General features: G+C 45.8%; 1 protein-coding gene across 4 annotated transcripts in view; it reads right to left on the bottom strand.

Moving 5' to 3' along the window:
• LOC103124848 (contactin-4) overlaps nucleotides 1-18,836 on the bottom strand; it is a 422,242-nt gene extending 403,406 nt beyond the window's left edge. For all 4 annotated transcript variants that reach the window (XM_060180337.1, XM_060180335.1, XM_060180336.1 and 1 more), the window contains exon 1: nucleotides 18,697-18,836. In XM_060180337.1, coding sequence (XP_060036320.1) covers nucleotides 18,697-18,751 — 55 coding nt within the window. In that variant the 5' untranslated portion in view covers nucleotides 18,752-18,836. The remainder of the gene's footprint in view (nucleotides 1-18,696) is intronic.
• Between the last annotated feature and the right edge of the window lie 406 nt (nucleotides 18,837-19,242).

A 19,242-nucleotide genomic window follows, 5' to 3' on the forward strand; every position in this document is an offset into this window, starting at 1 on the left:
CAGGAGAGCCCCATCCTTGGTGACCAGAATGTTCAGAGGGGCAGGATGTTGGAAAAGGACCTTTTCAGACACCTAACACAGGGCAATGACATGAGTAATGTACTGCCAATCGTTAAACCCCAATAACATGACAAAAGAAAAAAGCAAAGACAAGAAAACGGACCAGGCAATGGTGCACCCAGTAGGGTACACGTTACATTGTGTGTGGACCCAGGTTCGACCTGCAGAGGGGAAGCAGTGCTGCAGGCCTCTATCTCTTCCTCTCTATCACTCCTTTCCATCTTAATTTTTAAAAAGTCAAATAAACAGTTAATTGTATTTATATATTTTCTTCAAGTTTGGGAGATACTCTCAGCCCTAACTCAGTTTTCTAGCCCTCTATCAACTCTGACACCATCTTCCCAGACAATATTTCTAGTCCACCCCAAATTAACTGTCAAACTCAAGCAACAACTACTGAAGTCATGGGACCCTAAGAACATACCTAAAATACTTCCTAGCTTCTTTCCACCCAAACATCCCTGTTCTCATCTACTCTATTCCTACTTTCTGGTTCCTGTTTACAAATATTTTATCCAGTTTTATATCTTACCACCTTTCAGCCACCAAGTTGCAGGTGCTACTATAATTCTTTTTTTTTTTTTGCCTCCAAGGTTATTGCTGGAGCTCGGTGTCTGAACTACAAATCCACTGCTCTTGGAGGCTATTTTTTCCCATTTTGTTGCCCTTGTTGTTGAGCTTGTTGTAGTTGTTATTGTTGTTATAGTTGTTGTTGTTGGATAGGACAGGGAGAAATGGAGAGAGGGGAGGAAGACAGAGAGGGGGAGAGAAAGACACCTACAGACCTGCTTCACCGCTTGCAAAGTGACCTCCTGCAGATGGGGAGCTGGGGGCTCAAACCGGGATCCTTACTCCTGCCCTTGCGCTTTGCGCCATGTGCGCTTAACCCATTGTGCTACCACCCAACTCCTGGTGCTACTATAATTCTATCGTGACCTCCCTGGGTAGATGAACTCAACAATGTGTCCTGGAACTTCACCTCTCCACAGCCCTACCTCACTAGGGAAAGATGGAAACAAGCTGGGGGTGTGATTAGACCTGCCAACGCCCATGCCCAGCAGAGAAGCCATTACAGAAGCCAGAACTCCCACCTTCTGCACCCTAAAAGAATTTTGGTCCATACACCCAGAAGGATAAATGATAGAGGAAGATGACCAAAGGGCTCTGAACCCCCATTTCACCAGGATCCAAACTGTTTGTCACCAGGAGTCTTGTTTTTATACCATCACTGAAAGGGAAGTGAATCTGGAAAACACCAGAGGAAGACTGTTTCTCTTGTTTCAGGGAGAAGAGGAAAAAAGTAAGGACACTCAGAAATCGTACTAGGTGTAGGTGTGACTTAGAATGAAAGTGAAGTTAGGACTATAGAAAAAATGGGCAAAAATATACAGGTATAAATACAGATCTAGATGAAGATAGATAGTTATAGCTATAAAGTCAACCCATATTTTTGACCTTGGAAGAACTACTGCAGTTTCCAATGGAGGGAATAAGGACACAGAACTCCGTTTGTGGGAATGCTATGGAATTATGCCCCTATTGTTTTATAATTTTGAAAATCAATATTAAATCACTAATAACATATATTTTTAATTCTGTTGTAAAGAGACCTAGTCCCAGGCTGGGTGAGCAGATCACAGGCATATATCTGTGAGTAAGCGTCTCTGTCTGCCTGGGCTCCTAGCTTTTGCTGTACGTACCTGGGCTCTTTTGCGATCACCACAGCAAACACCCACACAGGAGCACTGCTGCTTCTCTGAAGATTACTATTTATATTGAAGCCAGAGGCCAAGAGATGGTTCTGCAGGCAAAGCTTATGCTTTATAATGCCAGAGGGCCTGGGTTCAATCCCTAATACCACATGGGAGCACTGTGGATGGCACTGTGGAAAACTCCATGGATGGTGGAGCTGTACTGTTGCCTCTCTCTCTCTCTCTCTATCTATCTATCTCTATCTCTATCTCTATCTCTATCTCTATCTCTCTCTCCTCCTAAGACTATAGAATAAAAGCATTAGACTCTGGCTCATTTTCAGATGTCACATTAAAGAGGATAGAAGACTCAGGCAGACGTGGTGTTCTGAGACCGGGTGGGCAGGGCAGGCATGGCAAAGCACTGCATGTCTGTGTGCCTGCATACCTAGAGCAAGAGGAGTCGGCTGCCCCCACCCCAGACTTCTCAGCCTGCCTCACATGCCTCCAGGCTGCGACTCTCCTTCTCGCCTCCTCAGGGACCAGCTGGGGTGCAGTCTCTGCTATGCTGCTGTGGAAGTGCATCATGACTCACAGGCCTTGTGGCACAGACAGCTGTGCTATTTCAGGAGCTTTGCTGGAGATCTTCTCAGCTGGGTGCAGGGGCTTCTGACCAGAGGCTCTGCAACTTTTCCTGAATGCTCATTTTCAGGGTCCTGGCTAAGTCCGGAGACAGAAAAGGCCCGAGCCTCCCTTGCACAGAAGCCTGGCTAAACATGGCAGGCAGCACTGAGCACAACCTGACTTTGCCTGAGGCCCTGGCTCTGGGCGGCAGAGGGACGAGAGAGCAGAGGAGGGGCTTCAGAAGCAGGTGGCCTGTCAGCACCTCCAGAGGGTAGCAGGGAGACAGCTCAGCGTTACAGTGCAGGATTATCAAGCTGAAGGTATCAAGTTCAAGTCCTGACACCCTCATGTACCAGAGCTGTCTGGTGTGTCCCACCCCCGCCCACCACTCACTCCCTCTTACCTCTCATTTAGCCATCATTAAGTCTTTCTAAATATGTATTTTTAGATAGATCTGCAGCACTGCTTCTCCACTTTTGAAGCTTCCTTCCTGCAGATGGGGACTGAGGGCTTAAACTCAGGACCCTGTGCACTACAGTGTGTGTGTGTGTGTGTGTGTGTGTGTGTGTGTGTGTGTGTGTGTGTGTGTGCAGAAGCATGTGTGCTGCCACCCAACCCCTAAAACAGTCTTGAAAGAGTCATGTGAAGTGAGAGCAGACAGACAGAGAAGGATGAATATGGGACAATCTCACTCAAGGACAGAAGTTGAGAAATAAGAACCGAAGGGGAAACACAGAGCAGAACTTGGACTGGGTTTGGTGTCTTGCCCCAAAGTAAAGAATTCTGGGGGCAGGGGGGAAGGGTTCATGTCCTGGAACATGAAGGTGGAGAAAGACCTAGACTGGGAGGGAAGGTGCTTTGCAGAAAATTTAAAAATTTTATATGTGTATCAGAACTGTATTTACTATAAACCATTAATCCCCCTATAAGAAAAGTAAGCAGAGCCCTTGCATGTTTCCATGAGCTCAGCTGGTCAGCAGGTAGCTATGCTCAGAGAGGGCTGCAGGCATGTCCATCAGCCATGGTTAAAAGTCAAATGGTCAAAAGAAAGATTTCTCCTGAGCCCTCTTCAACATCACTTCTGAAGAGTATAGCTCTCCAGTGTGATCCTGGCTTGAGAGGCCAGTCACTGTTCCCACAGAATGAGGCAGGGCACAAACATCCTCCCACTAATCTCCAGCTTGGTTTCCAGGTGACCCCATTCACACACCACTCAGTGCAGGTAAGGCCATCCAGGTACTAAGTTCTTGGATTTTATAAGTAGTGGGACTGTCTGGAAATAACAATTTATCTAAGGACAATGCAATCCTTGCCAGACCGTAAGATCTGCTGGAACGTGTGATTTGACATAAACACAGATATAACTGTGTTCAGGGAGCAGGGGCCCCACAGGAACTCGGGGCCCGTGATGGGTGCAGTGGGGGTGCCGCAGAGAAGCCTCTGCTCCTCATCCCCTGCAATTTTATCAAGGAATCTCAGTCACAGTGGAGAACTAGCTTTCACCATCCAGACACAAAGCAGATGAAGCAAGTTTGCCTACTCACTTGCCTTCCTCCCCAAGATATCTTCAGTCTGCTTAAATCTGAAGTAGGGAAGAAGAATTCTTTTTTTAAAATTGTTATTTATTTATTTATTTATTTATTGTTGCCCTTGTTGCTTTATTGTTGTAATTATTATTGTTGTCATTGTTGTTGGATAGGACAGAGAGAAATGGAGAGAGGAGGGACAGTGAGGAAGAGAGAAAGATAGACACCTGCAGGCCTACTTCACTGACTGTGAAGTGACTTCCTGGCAGATGGAGAGCCGGGGGCTCAAACCGGGATCCTTCTGCAGTCCTTGGGCTTTGCGCCACTGTGTGCTTAACCCACTGCACTACCGCTGACACCCGGAAGAAGAGTTCTTATAAACTGATTCATTGCACCTGGGAGATGGCATAATGATTAGAGCACTGGGCATGGAAGCATGGGGTCTTGAGTTCAATCTCTAGTATAATGTGTGCCAGAGTGATGCTCTGGTTCTCTTTCTGTCTCTCACTAATAAATAAATATTTATTAAGGAGAGAGAGAGAGAGAACTAGAGCATCATCCTGACACGCATTACACATAGTACCAGAGAGAACTAGAGCATCATCCTGACGCGCATTACACATAGTACCAGAGAGAACTAGAGCATCATCCTGACGCGCATTACACATAGTACCAGAGAGAACTAGAGCATCATCCTGACGCGCATTACACATAGTACCAGAGAGAACTAGAGCATCATCCTGACGCGCATTACACATAGTACCAGAGAGAACTAGAGCATCATCCTGACGCGCATTACACATAGTACCAGAGATTCAATTCAGGACTTCAAACATTCCACTGCTGAAGTCTCCTCCCTGTCACTGTCATACAACTTCCTTAAAAGATCTTCATTGGGGGATTGGGCTGTGGCGCATCTGGTGAATTGCACGTTTCATCATGTACAAGGACCTGGGTTCAAGCCCCTGCTCCCCATTTGCAGGGGGAATGCTTCATGAGTAGTGAAGCAGGTCTAGAGGTGTCTGTCTTTCTCTCTCACTCTTTATCTCCCCTCCCATCTCAATTTCTGTCTGTCCTGTACACATGGAAAAGATAGCCACTGGGATAAGTGGATTTGTAGAATTGGCACTGAGCCCCAGTGACAGCCCTGGTGGCAATTAAAAAAAAAGAAAAGAAAAGAAAGAAAAAGATCTTCATCTACCCATCGGAAATAAGATATTTCTTTCGCTAGCAAAAAATGCTCCAGAGACTACAGATCAAATAAAGCTTATTTTATTGTGGATACTTAAACTTCAGTAACCACTATTTGACACACACATATTCACAAATACACACACACATTTCTGATTTACTACTAAAATCTTCAAGGCCCATCTAATTGTACCTTAGTCAACTAAACACTCCTTGATGAAGACTCTTAAAAATTCCAGTTTCAATTCAGTTCTGCTGCTTCAAAGTGGTGTTAATATTGATGGGTTCTAGTAAAGTCTAAGTTTCATCATCTGTGAAACAGGAGATTTCTTCTCTCTCTCTCTTTCTCTCTCTCTCATTCTCATTTTTCTCTCTCATTCTCTCTCTCATTTTTTCTCTCTCTCTCTCTCTCTCATTCTCTCTCTTTCTCTCTCTCTCATTCTCTCTCTCTCTCTTCAGGGTTATCACTAGTCTCGGTGCTGGCACTATGAATCCACTGCTTCTCATGGAGACTTTTTTCCATCTTATAAAATAGGACAGGGGGAAATTGAGAAAGGAGGGGAAATAGAGAGGAAGAGAGAGAGACTTGCAGACCTACTTCACTGCTTGTGAAGCGTCCCCCCCTGCAGGTGGAGAGCCAAGAGCTCAAACCCCGATCCTTGCGTGGGTCCTAGTGCTTAGTACTATGTGTACTTAAGAGGGTGTGCCACCACCTGGCCCCCCGGAGAAAATTTCTATGGTTCATATGACCATATGTCAGACTAGACTATTAGGTGGAGGTCTTAGCCCAGTGTAGATACATGAACCCACGGTCAGATTAATAAGAAATTCATAGTCAATATGAATAACCAAGTACATGGGACACTCTGCTCTCATGCCCTTCACTTATAATTCACAACTTGCTCTTCTTCTAAATGGATAACCATCAAAGCAAAATCAAGCAGAGTTGGGAGACCAACTATGGCTCATGAATGGATGTTTCCATATATGTAGAGAGTATACAACAAACATCTGCCATTCCTATCTGTGCACGTGACACTTATGCAGACATGTCCAACGTGTGTGCACAGAGAGTGTTGAATGGGGACTGCATATACTCAGACCCGGTCTTGTTAAGCAAAGACATCTGCTTCCAGATATCCAGATGCAAACTCAGACCTGGTGTCCTGACACTGTTTTCCTCCTCGATGCAGACTTTGACCACTTGGCAGGATGTCACAAAGGACAGACTGCCTGTGAGGACATCTATCTGCCTTGGGTCCCCAACACTGTGCAGATGGGTGTTCCTGAACCTGCAAAGCCTTACACATGCATGGAGAATGGCTAGACCAGCCCTTCCTTCCTTCCTTCCTTCCTTCCTTCCTTCCTTCCTTCCTTCCATCTTTCCTTCCATCTTTCCTTCCTTCCTTCCTTCCCTCCCCTTTCTTTCTTTCTTCCTTCCTTTCTTCCTTTCTTTCTTTCTTTCTTTCTTTCTTTCTTTCTTTCTTTCTTTCTTTCTTTCTTTCTTTCTTTCTTTTTCCTCCAGGGTTATCACTGGGGCTCAAAGCCAGCACCATGAATCCACTGCTCCTGGCAGCTATTTTTTTTCCCATTTTTTACTAGCTAGGACACAGACAGAGAGAGAGGGACAGAGAAAGATAGACGCCTGAAGACCTTCTTTCACCACTTGTGAAGTGACTCCTGTGAGTTTAAAGTATGTCACTTTATTAGTGATTTAATATTGATTTACAAGATTATAAGATAACCGATAAAACTCCACAGTGTTCCCACCAACCAGAGTTCTGTGTCCCCGTTCCCTCCGTTAGATATTACAGTAGTTCTTCCAAGGTCACAGATATGGGTTGACTATTATTTCTATAACTATCTGTATTTATTTATATTTATTTATATTTATTTCTATAACTATCTGTATTTTTTATTTCTATAGTCCTGCCTTCTCTTCTTTCTAAGTCACACCTACACCTATTTCTACTTCTGACTGTCCTTTCTTTTTTTCCTCTTCTCTCTCTGAGTCGTGATGGAGTTCAGAGCCCTTTCATCAAAAATTGGGGGGGGGGTGCAGAAGGTGAGAGTTCTGACTTCTGTAATTACTTCTCTGCTAGACATGGGCGTTAACAGGTAGAACTACACCCACAGCCTGTTTCTATCTTTCCCTGGTGGGGCAGGGTTCTGGAGAGGTGAGGTCATATAATTGCTTCATAGATGCACTTATTGAAAAATATAATAGTTAACACCCACCACCACATACAGCTTCAAATTTCCTTGTTAATGTTGATTTCTCATCACTGAACAAAACATATTTTATTTGATTCTGATTTCCTGGGTTAGGGATCAATCTGATAATATGAAATCCATAAACAATTATGAAAAGCTATTGATTGCTAGTCTTTCCTCTTTGCTCATGTTAACACAATGATTAAAGCAAGAAGATGAAATCAGAGGGACAGGATCTAGACCATCAACTTCAAACTTTGCTCTGTTTCTAGTAAGATACATATTATACTGAAACCAAGTTTTTTTGTTTGTTTGTTTGCAAATATCACCACACTGGAGAGAGCATTCCCAAAGAGAGTGACCAAGAACTCTGATGAAAAGAAAGCAGGAGAAGGGAGAATTCATTTTCACCAGACAATTTTTATTCTGTGAAGAGCACTCTGTGCAGCGCCTGCCTCTCTGCCAGTCTTAGCAGAAGTTCATAACTCCTCACTGCAACCCTCTAGAGACTACCACATCCAGTCCTGGCAAAATCTGTTGACCAGACAAATATTGCTGCATTTTTATTATTTACTCCTATGCTCAGAGATGCGAACTTATTTTGGGGTTTGCTTTGTTCTTTGACTTATCATAATTCCCTGGGGGGTCACATTTTATTCTACAGAAGAGACTTTGTTAGAGAGTCTTTCACTTTGTTTTAAAAGAAGCGCAGGAGGGCACACGCAGAAAGAATTCACCTCACTGGAATAGAGGAATGTATTAGACTCGTGAGTTTTAAACAAATAAGTTAAAACTTTAGTCATTTCAACTCAGAGGGAGGTGAACAGCTGGAGTTGGAAGGGGTGTTTAAAGACAATTTCATTAACTTTGCATCTGTATGCGAAGCCAAGATATAATTAGACTGAGAAAGCAAAAGAAGGAGGGAGGGTGCTTATCCAGAGTAGGTCAGAGAGAAAAAGATAATGACTATTACCATGGGGGTCCAGACAGCCCCAGGTAACAGTTCCACAGGAGATGAAATATTGAGGGGGGGAGCTGTCTCCTTGGAGAGAAGAAATTTCTTTTTTTTAAATTTTTTATTTATAAAAAGGAAACATTGACTAAATCATAGGATAAGAGGGGTACAACTCCACACAATTCCCACCATCAGAACTCCGTATTCCCTCCCCTCCCAATAGCTTTCCTATTCTTTATCCCTCCGGGAGTATGGACCCAAGATCATTGTGGGATGCAGAAGGTGGAAGGTCTGGCTTCTGTAATTGCTTCCCCGCTGAACATGGGCGTGGACAGGTCCATCCAGACTCCCAGCCTGGAGAGAAGAAATTTTTATGAGGCGGTTACCTGGGGGAAATCACTCAGAGGTGATTCAGAAGGTGATGTCTCCATGTTATTTAGTCAGTTCTCTCCCCAGAAACAGAGCCAATCAGTAGCTGGCCAATCAGTAACTAGATAGGACACAGACAGAAGGAAGCCAGGTAAAGGCCATATTGTGCAGGTGCTGAGGACGGGGACAGGGATGCTGAGACCTGGCACGAGACACTGAATATGGAAAGGATTCGTGCTGCTCTAGGAAGTGCTTGGTGATGTTTGAGGCTAACACAGGTGAGAAAAGGTGCAAAGAGGCCAGACCTTCAGTGGCTTCATCAGTCTGATGTGGCTACCCTTCAACAAGGCAGAGATGAGGGTATCCTGTATCCTTACACAATGCACAACCTTTACTCTTTCCTTTTAAAGAAGTGCGGGAGGGCACACGCAGGAAGAATCCACCTTGTTGGAATAGGGGAATGTATTAGACTCGTGAGTTTTTGACAGATAAATTAAAACTTTACTGATTTCATCTCAGAGGGAGGTGAAAACAGAGCATTTAAAGCATTCAGACCAGAGAAAGGAGGACTTAATTATTATTGTTATTATTACTTCTGTCATTACCATCCACCGGATCGATCACCTTCAGCAATCTCATCAACATCACAATAGCACCATCATCACCATCAGTCATGAATAAAAAGACAGAAAGAAAAAGCCACAATTCAAGTTATGTTTCCATGGTAAGAAATGTAACAAGAAAATCCGATAAGATAATATTGATTCATAACTAGCGATGCGACATTGAGTGAGACAGTGTTCTCCTCTGCTTCTGAATTTCTCTACTTCAGATACTCCCAGGTTTCACAGCTCACTGGGTAAAGACACAGTAATAAAGTGCCTGTACAGATTTGGATCTTGAGGGCCTATAGAGTACGTACTCTCCTCACAACAATGCCATGACTTTTAAGTGAAACACTCATCGACCCTGACCCTGTTTCTCCCTCTCCCCTGCCTCTGATGGAGGGGGTCACCTGACCCCCCCCCTTAGTCCAGTTCACAAAGAGAGAGAACAGCTTTTGCCCCCCCCCCCACTTAGATCCAGTAAACAGGCCAGAGGAATTTCTGCTTTTGCCCTCACTCCCACAACTTCCTTTCTTCCTTACTCTTATAATTCAGGTTCTCCTGAAATGAGGGTAGATGGAAGAGTCTGGTTTGCTCCGGGGCTCAGTGGTCAAGGGGCAGAAGGTCACATCCTTTTCTCATGAATAAATGATTGTAACTGACATTACTATTATGTCCTGATGTTACCACAGTCACTGAGCTAAATGGCTTACACTTACTTCCTTGGAGAATTTCACTTTTCCTCTTACTTACTCACTCAGTAACTACAAATAAAGGAAGCTCTTCACCTAGATTTTTCTCAGGCCCCAGGAACATGACCTTATCCAGTGCAGAAGAAGCTTCTGACACCGAGAACTTAAGCTCATGGAGAAGAGCTGCATTTTGTTTGGACTTCTGACTTAACCCTGGCAGGACACAGAAATTTCGTTAAGGCCAGAGAGCTGTCTTTCAGCACAGGGCACAGAAACTGGAAACAAACTGCTGCAGTAAACAGGTGAACAAACTCCTGAAGTCTACAGACTGAAGAAATTACCAGTAAGTGATTTCGGAATACATTTTGGGATGACCAGTAGCTATCAGTACACATGCAAACTATTCATTAAATGAAAGACTAGGGGTTGGGTGGTAGCGCAGCGGGTTAAGCGCATGTGATGCAACGCTCAAGGACTGGCATAAGGATCCCGGTTCGAGCCTGCCCTCGGCTCCCTACCTGCAGTGGGGGTTGTTTCATGAGCGGTGAAGCAGGTCTGCAGATGTCTTATCTTTCTCTCCCCCTCTCTGTCTTCCCCTCCTTTCTCCATTTCTCTCTGTCCTATCCAACAACAACATCAATGGCAATAATAACAATAATGACAACAATGAGGGCAACAAAATGGGGAAAAAAGGCCTCCGGGAGCAGTGGATTTGTAGTGCAGGCACCAAGCCCCAGCAATAGCCCTGGAGGCAAAAAAAAAAAAAAAAGAAAGAATAAATTAATAATTGAGTGGAAACTATTTTCAAAGGGACCAAAAGTTCCAGCCTTAAAAAAACAACAACAGTACTTTCTTCAAGTGTATTTGCCTCTATTTTTAAAAAGAGTGCTGAGCATTAAATTAGAGTTATTTAAAACTACTATCTCGTGTGGTCTTGGAGGTAGCACAGCAGTAGAGCACTGGACTTGCAGGCATGAGGTTATGAGTTCTATCCCCAGTACCGCATATGCCAGAGTGCTGCTGTGACCTCTCCCTACCCCCACTTTCTCACATAAAAGGAAGGAAAAAATATTTAATAAACAGGAGCCCAAAGGTAGGAATAGAGGAGATGAAGTTAGGGGTCTTCATGTGGGAAGAAGCTAGGAAGTCTATTTTAGGTATGTTCCATGTGGCTGTTGACTTTATTAATTTTTGCCTGAGCAGGACAGCTAACATGCAGGTGGGCTAAAAGTATTGTCTGGGAGGATGGTGTCAGAGCTGAGAGTAGGGATAGAAAGCTGGAATAGGGCAGAGAGTGGCATTATATCTTATTGCCTTTCAGCCACCACACTGCAGTATGCTACTGAGATACACACTATCCTGAGTTCCATGGGCAGATGACCTCACCAATCTATCCAGAAGTCTCCCCTCTCCAGAGTCCTACCCCACTAGGGAAAGACAGAAGCAGGCTGGGGGTACAGATCAACCTGCCAACGTCCATGTCCAGCAGACAAGCAATTACAGAAGCCAGACCTTCCACCTTCTGCACCTCATAAAGGATTTTGGTCCATACTCCTAAAGGGAATAAAGAATAGGGAAGCAGGGGGTTGGTCGGTGGTATACTAGGTCAAGAACACATAGTAAAAAGTGCAAGGATCCCAGTTCAAGCCCCTGACTCCCCACCTTCAGTGGGGTTGTTTCACAAACAGTGAAGCAGCTCTGCAGGATATATATACATATTCCCTCCCCTCTCAATTTCTCTCTGTCCTGTCCAATAAAATGGAAAAAAATATACGGCCATCAGGAGCAGTGGAGACAACAGCCCAAGACTTAGAGAGATCAGCTTGCTCTTTACACTAGGGAATGAAGCCCTTCTCTTTCGTCAAAGCCAAGCTCTTCCTTGGCAAGGGGTCACTGTGAAGAGAAGCCCCAGGCTGACCCTTCCCCAGCCAGCCACCAGCAAGCCGGCGGCTCCAGGGAGCCCAAGTCCCTGCACAGCAGAGACTGTAGGAGCAGCTATTAAATGTGTATTAAGTTGGATTTTCACGTGCCTGTTTCTCTACCCTCTTTCTAATTTGTTTCATTCAACAGAGTCAAATCATTTTTTTTTATTTAATTTTAGATGCAATGTGTCCTCGACTATCAGTCAGGGAGCTTTATTTATGGCTGAGACATCCTGCCTGGCTGAGCACAGCTAATGAAGCCATTAATGATTTTGCTCCAGGAGAGGGCTTACGCTGACTGTTTCTAATAACTCTGAGATCTTAGGATGGCTATTACATGTCCAGGCCTGTCGGATACAAAATTGCTGCTGGTTCGTCCTTTACCACGACGTATTCATCACTGATTAATATTTTCCCACCGTGAAATTTATTGGAATATATAAAGTGCTGTTCAGAAGGAGTTTTCTGTTTGCTGTTGATTATTTTCTGGGCAAAGCATCCCCCCCCCCCCCCGCTTTCTTTTTTTGCCTGACTTTTCATCTCTAGATTGCTGTTTTTTAATCCAGTGATTAGCTCTCTTTCTTGCTATATTTTTCTGCTGCTCTGACTTCATTTCATGGCCTTGGATGTGAGGCAGAAGAGAGGAAACAGGAAACTCCTTTCGCTGCAGTCAGCTAGCAGGATTGTAAATGCATTCGCAAGCCTGTTTCTTAGAAAGAGAAACAATACAACTGGAGGTCACTGGAGGTCTCTATCAAAACTTTCATTCACCCAGCTCCTCTCAGATCTTAAATGAATTCTTGTTACTCGTGCAAGAGAAGAGGGAAGCAGAGCTCAGTTTAATATCTGTCTAAAACTGGGAGTCACTTGAATGTTGCCCATTCTTCTGTTTGGTCTGGGGGAAAATACAAGAGTTTTTCTGACTGAATTGTTGCACCTGGCTGTGTTCTGTGGCCTAGAGTTGGCATGGCTACAGGTGGGCTCTCTGTCCTCCTGGGCTCTGTGGATATCAGGAAGGGGAAGGTGTGTGTGTGTGTGTGTGTGCGTGTGCGTGTGCGTGTGTGTGTGTGTGTGTGTGTCCAGGGTTATCGCTGGGGCTTGCTGCCATCACTATGAATCCACTGTTCCTGGTAGTCATTTTTCCATTTTATTGGAGAAGACAGAGAGAGATTGAGAGAAAAGGAGAGGACAGAGAGGGAGAGAAAAAGATCTGCTTTACCACTTGTGAAGAAACCCCCCTGCAGGTGGGGAGCCAGGGGCTTGAACTGGGATCCTTGAGTGGGTCCTTGCACTTCGTACTATGTGCATGTAACCCAGTGCGCTACCTGGCCCCCAGGGCAGGCATTTCTGGGCTAACCTGAGGTTTGCAGAAATGTTCTGAGTCAGAGGGAAGACTGTTCTCACTGGTTCTATTACCCAGCCAATCATGGAAACTCCTAGTGTGGATCTGTGTTCTCAGATCCATCACCAGGAACAATTGCCTTGAGCTTCCAGAGAAAAGGGTTCTGAGCTGACCACTTCTCCACTCACCTGGGCATCACACGGGTGGTGGCAGCATGTGTTTTCAACAGCACCTGCATCCTCATATACTCATAATTCAGGTCTCCCATCTGGGAGGGGGGGCTTGCTAAGCAAGAGCTGTAAACCCTCCAGGACCACTCTGCTGCCCGCCCCAAGTTCACTGGCATCCATAGAATGACTCAGGTGAAGGAATACATCAAATCCTGCTCTTTGGAGAGGGGAGAGGGTGAGCTTTCTTAAAATGAAGTGGGTCTGGGGCAGGTGCACTGGCCCACAGAGAGGCACACACTCAGGCTCCCTGGATCTCAGATCAACAGGTAAGACATGGAACATGTATCTTCTCCCATTTGTGGAGAGTTATGTGTCCTCACACTACCAGCTGTCTGCGAACCCACGAAGCAGCCGTTTCACTCTTTCTTTCCAAGCTCTGCCAGTGGGGAGTGGACCTGGCCAGCCTGAGCTCATGAGAAAGACCACTTCACTGGAGTAAGACTTTAGGCTCACTTCCAACAGCTAGATTTCTCTCTGGAGCCATGTGCCAACTAAAACTGAACATGTTTTGATCTGAGAGGTCCCTGAGGACCTTGTGATCATTATGCAGGGGAGTAAACTGAGTCCCTGAGGGCCGAGGCAAAATGCCCCCGTGCAATTCGTGCCAAAGCTCATCAAGTGAGGAAAGTAGCAGAGGTGGTCAATACTGAAAGGCTCTTTCACAAGACCCAGATCACATCCACACCTGCACAGGTCCAAATGGCCCTTGTCATCACCTGAGTCCTCCTTGCATGTACAGTGCAGGATATATGTCCTTGTAGACATGCATGGTATATTATAATGTAACTTCTTGCATACATGTGCAATATAGAATTCAAGTCCTTGCACATGTGTATGCAACAGGACAGAAGTCCTGTGTACACATGTTACAGAATGCAACTCCTTGCATGTACATATGATATGGATTACAAATCCTTTCACACCAGATATAAAACGTGACTTCTAGCAGCCGGGTACAATATGGAAGGACTGTGCCTGCATGCACAAGTACAGCTTCTCCTCCCCTTGTAGGATATAAAATGTAAAGCTCTGCGTAATTGTCTGACACAGAATATGACTTCTTATAGATACCTGCGGTGTGGATAAGTCCTTGCAAACAAACACACTCAATCCACACCCATCTACTCCCCAGGAAGCTCTGGAAACTATTCCTCTCCCATGCCTGCAACAAGCACACTCATTCACCTCCCAGTGACTCACTGGTGTGTGTGTGTGTGTGTGTGTGCGCGCTCGCACATGCTCTTGGGGTTGGACCCCAGCAGGTGAACCTCAGAGTTGGGCATGGGAACATTGAAATGCTTTGGGAGAGGCTCTGGGTGTGGGGGTGGGGGTTTGGGGGTGGAGGCAGGGGCAGGGTAAAGAATGGCAAGATGGAACTATGATGGCCTCCAATAGTCCTACTGCCTATACATTGATAAGAGCACTAGAGAATGTGAGGCACTAAGAGGGACGTAAAATGATGGGGAAGGAAGGATTAAGGATGCCATTTAATCTACTTACTGTGGGCAGTTCAAGCCCCATGGATGAGGTAGCCTTTGAGCGTAGGTGCTGAGGAGGGTCAGATGGTGATAAGGACACTGGAGGCCAAGAGTTAACTAACACAGCAAGAGTCCTACCAAGTGGCTGACTTGGCATCAAAACTTACAACAAAGAAAACCCCAGAGCTTGACACGAACATTGCAAATGGCTGGACCAGGAAATGAAACTGTATTTCATCTGAGGACCTGTTGGGTTGGTCCCATGTGGCCCTGCTCTGCGGAGCTAACTGGAGCTGGCTGGTGGATGCAGAGAATGAAACGGCAAGAGCGGAACCAGGGCTCAGGGCAGGGGCTCTCTGCTTTCCAACAGTCTCAGTTTACTCACTCTTCTGTTCCCTTTTCCTGCAGGTTGCAGGGTTTTGTGAACCTGGCTTTAAACTGACCCAGTAAGCGCACGTGGCGCAAAGCACAAGGACCTGCTTAAGGATCCCAGTTCGAGCCCCCGGCTCCCCACCTGCAGGGGAGTCGCTTCACAGGCAGTGAAGCAGGTCTGCAGGTGTCTGCCTTTCTCTCCTCTTCTCTGTCTCCCCCTCCTCTCTCCATTTCTCTCTGTCCTATCCAACAACAACAGCATCAATAACAACAACAATAATAACTACAACAACAATAAAAAAATAACAAGGGAAACAAAAGGGAAAATAAATTTAAAAATAAAAAAAACTGACTCAGAGGGTGACTAAGAATCCAATTATTCAGAGACTGGACTTTCAGACCAGCGGCATCAGGATCTCTTCTGAAAATTATTGTTAGAGGTTGAGTCCAATATTAGGTCAGAGAGAGATATCCCTTGGTCCCACCACCGCCTTCAAATAGTGAATGCAGTGAGTCAGGTGCATTCCTCACAGGAGAAGCCTGCTTAGACATGTGGATTCTCTCTTAGACAAAAAAAAAAGATGAAGGTGTAGCATATTTGAGACATACTAATTATGGTACAGATACACATATAAATATCTCCCTTGCCAAAAGCTCATCAGGAACTCTACCACTAAGGAAGTACGTATGGAAAAGGAAAAGAATGAGCAGTCCAAGACACCCATTCATTATTCAGAGGACGGAGTGTCATGTAAACTACTGACATGTAGACACAGAACAAGAAAACACAGACATAAATTAAGACTCGACTTGACCTGCATGGCAGGAGGCATATGCCAGGCAGAGCAGTTCACAAATAGGGTTTCGCAAAAGCAGTGGAGCCTCCTCAAAGAGAGCTCACTGGATGACAACTAAGGACGCTGGCGGGCGTCTTCCATCACCATTCTGAGTTGGTCCAAGCACAGGGGAGGAGATTAAGGCTGCCTGAATTTTCAGGTCTTCATGTTCTGATAGTTTAAAATGATCATAATCTGTCTTGAGACGCTGTGTCAGCCCCCTGCCCACCATCACGGTGCCATGTGGGTGGGTGGGTCCAGCCCCTCTGAAGCAGGGTGACCTGTCGCACATGTCTGTAGAGCAAGGTGACAGGAGGGTGAAGGGACAGGCTGCCCACCACAGAGCTGAGCCCTGTGACCCATTCACGGGAGTGCCAGTATTATTGCTCCCAGTTATGTAACAACAGCACACAGCCTATTGTGACAAGCTTTCAGTCTAAGAGCTCTAGGAAACCTCTAGCAGAGGTGAAACGCTGCAAGAACGTTACAGCGTTATGGTGACCAAACACTGACCACTCTCCGCCAGAGGGTTCTAAAGAGTAGGTCTGGTGGAGGGTCAGCCGTAGTTAGTTAGTAGGGAGTGGGGCCTTGGACCTGGATCCTTATGCAGGCCCTTGCACAAAGCACTATGTGTGCTTAACTGAGTGAGCCAATGCCCAGCTCCCAAGCTAAGTGATCTTAGTTGAGGCCGTTTAGCAGGGTCAAAGGAAATGACAAAGGCTGAGCAAAGAAAATGAGGCAGAGGGTTGAGGCATTTGTGTGTGCACGTGTGTGTGTGTGTGTGCACATGTGTGTGTGTGCACATGTGTGTGTGCACGTGTGTGTGTGTGTGCATGCATGTGTCTATATGTGTGCAAGCATAAGGGAGAGAAGCTGCATCTCTAAGAGATGACCCACAGCCAACAGGTTAAGATTCTCTGAAAGAAGGTAAGGATCAGGAGTTGGGTGGTAGCACAGTGGGTTAAGCACACGTGGTGCAAAGTGTAAGGACCGGCGTAAGGATCCCAGTTCGAGCCCCCGGCTCCCCACCTGCAAGGGAGTTGCTTCACAGGCAGTGAAGCAGGTGTCTCTCTTTCTCTCCCCGTCTCTATCTTACCCTCCTCTCTCCATTTCACTCTGTCCTGTCTAACAACTGCGACATCAATAACAAGAACAATTACTACACCAATAAAAAAAAAAGCAAGTGCAATAAAAGGGAAAATAAATATAAATTTTTTTTTAAAAAAAGGAGGTAAAGATTTGTTGGGAAATCCTCACTCAGGATCTCAAGGTCAGATATTGTAGGATTTATAAGCAAATGTGGCTATATGCTTATATATATGCAGGAAGAATAAATAGCAACACTTCAGTAGTCAACCTGCCACTGCGAATTGCTGAGATGGAGAATTTGCCGGGCCTCAGGGGCTGTGCAGTAGGATGGTCCCAACCAGGGACTCTGCATGGGCCCCTGGCCCTGAATCTCCTTGGTTTAACCACTGGATGACCTAGGCCTGGTTCTGATCCACATGGCACTTCAGTAAGAAAACTAATAGTTATAGTGACAGGAGCAGAAGCAGATAGGAGGCATGGCTGTGGAGCTGGGTCATGGAAGGATAAAAGGACAGTTCACCAAAATACTGAGCCCTGTACCTGAGCCCCAGTGAAGGACCCATTTCTTGGGAGGCTGCCACCACTGCCTTCAGTCATGTAACAACAGCACACAGCCTGCCACAACAAGCTTTCAGTCTGATGGCTACAGGAAACCTCTAAAGGCGCTGAAACCTTGGACACTATCTAGTAGCATTATTTGAGTGAATGCACGAAGAGTCAGAGTAACATGACCTGGTGGTCATTACTGTTTCATGTTGTACTATGCAAATGTGCCTTAGGCGAGGCTCTCCAACTTGACACTTGGAGTGACAAGGCAAGACAAGGAGCCTCATGTCAGGGACACCCGCAGAGGTGCCTGCCACCATGTGAACCTGGATGCCAGACCCCAGCACTTGCTGGGCACAGGCTGCATCCCCACTGAGACTGTTTGTCACCAGGAAGGCTCATATCTCCCAGAAAGCAGAGAAAGTCACAAATAAGCACATCAGACTTTTTAGAAAGCCAAGGTCTAGTAGCTGATTGTGAAAATATAGCAAAACCCTCCCTTTTTTGTTTGTTTGTTTCTTAGCTCTTGCCAAATGACAGGTACATCAAACTAAAAAAGAAGTTTCAAAGGACAGTATTATACCAGCAAAAGCCCTAGAAGAACTTCTATCCACCAGCCTCAAAGCAGTGAACACTCTCAACTGTATGATGGGTTCTGTTGTCTGACATCTGTGCAGTGAGCAAGGCGACACGCTATAATAGCTATGTTCAAGCTAAATAATGGTCACAGCCACTGGCAAAAGACCAGGAGCAGGTAAAGCATCCCTGCCTAGGTGTGCTAGCACCATGAGAAGAGCCACTGACACACCATCGGGGGCCAGTCGACGGAGTCACGTGCACTCTCCGTGCACTCTCCCCCATTTAATCCCCACCTTCCAAAGCCCAGGCCCCCTTTCCAAATGAGCTTGGAGCCCAGCGGTGTTCTCATCACAAAGTTTCCCAGAAGCACACTACCTGCCAGGCACAACATGAAGAACTGCAGGACCACCAGTTCCCATGGCAACCTCATCTTCACTTTCCCAGGTCAAAGGGCTTCAAGTCCAACAGCCAGGGAAGAGAACGGCTGCTCCTTTCAAGTTCTGCTCAGCCTTTAATCTGCAGGAGAGAAGAGACAGGACCGGTGAGAGGTGGAGGATCCTCCTCTGCGAATACATCTATGTTTGCATGCAAATAAACTCAACTCACTGGTGGGGAGGGAGGAGTGGCAGATTGAGACTGTGAACCAAAGGAGCTTCCCTCCTCTGTTGTCTTGCAAAGTGTGTGTGTGTGGGGGGGGGGGGGGTTGCCACTAATTGTGAGGATAATTCATGCATCCCTCTGCCCCCAGTCCTGAGTCTCTAGTCCTGACTCTTAGCTGTTTTCTAATCAATATACCGATGCACTTAGAACCTGCTATGGAAGTGGGTATGGGAGACTCGTGGGAGTGCTGGCGGTGGCCCTGCCATAGAAATTCTGTCTTAGAAAAAGGTAACCACCCTTCCTCCCATCAGCCATCAGGGT

The sequence above is a fragment of the Erinaceus europaeus genome, chromosome 21 (assembly GCF_950295315.1).
Source record: "Erinaceus europaeus chromosome 21, mEriEur2.1, whole genome shotgun sequence".
NCBI lineage: Eukaryota > Metazoa > Chordata > Mammalia > Eulipotyphla > Erinaceidae > Erinaceus > Erinaceus europaeus.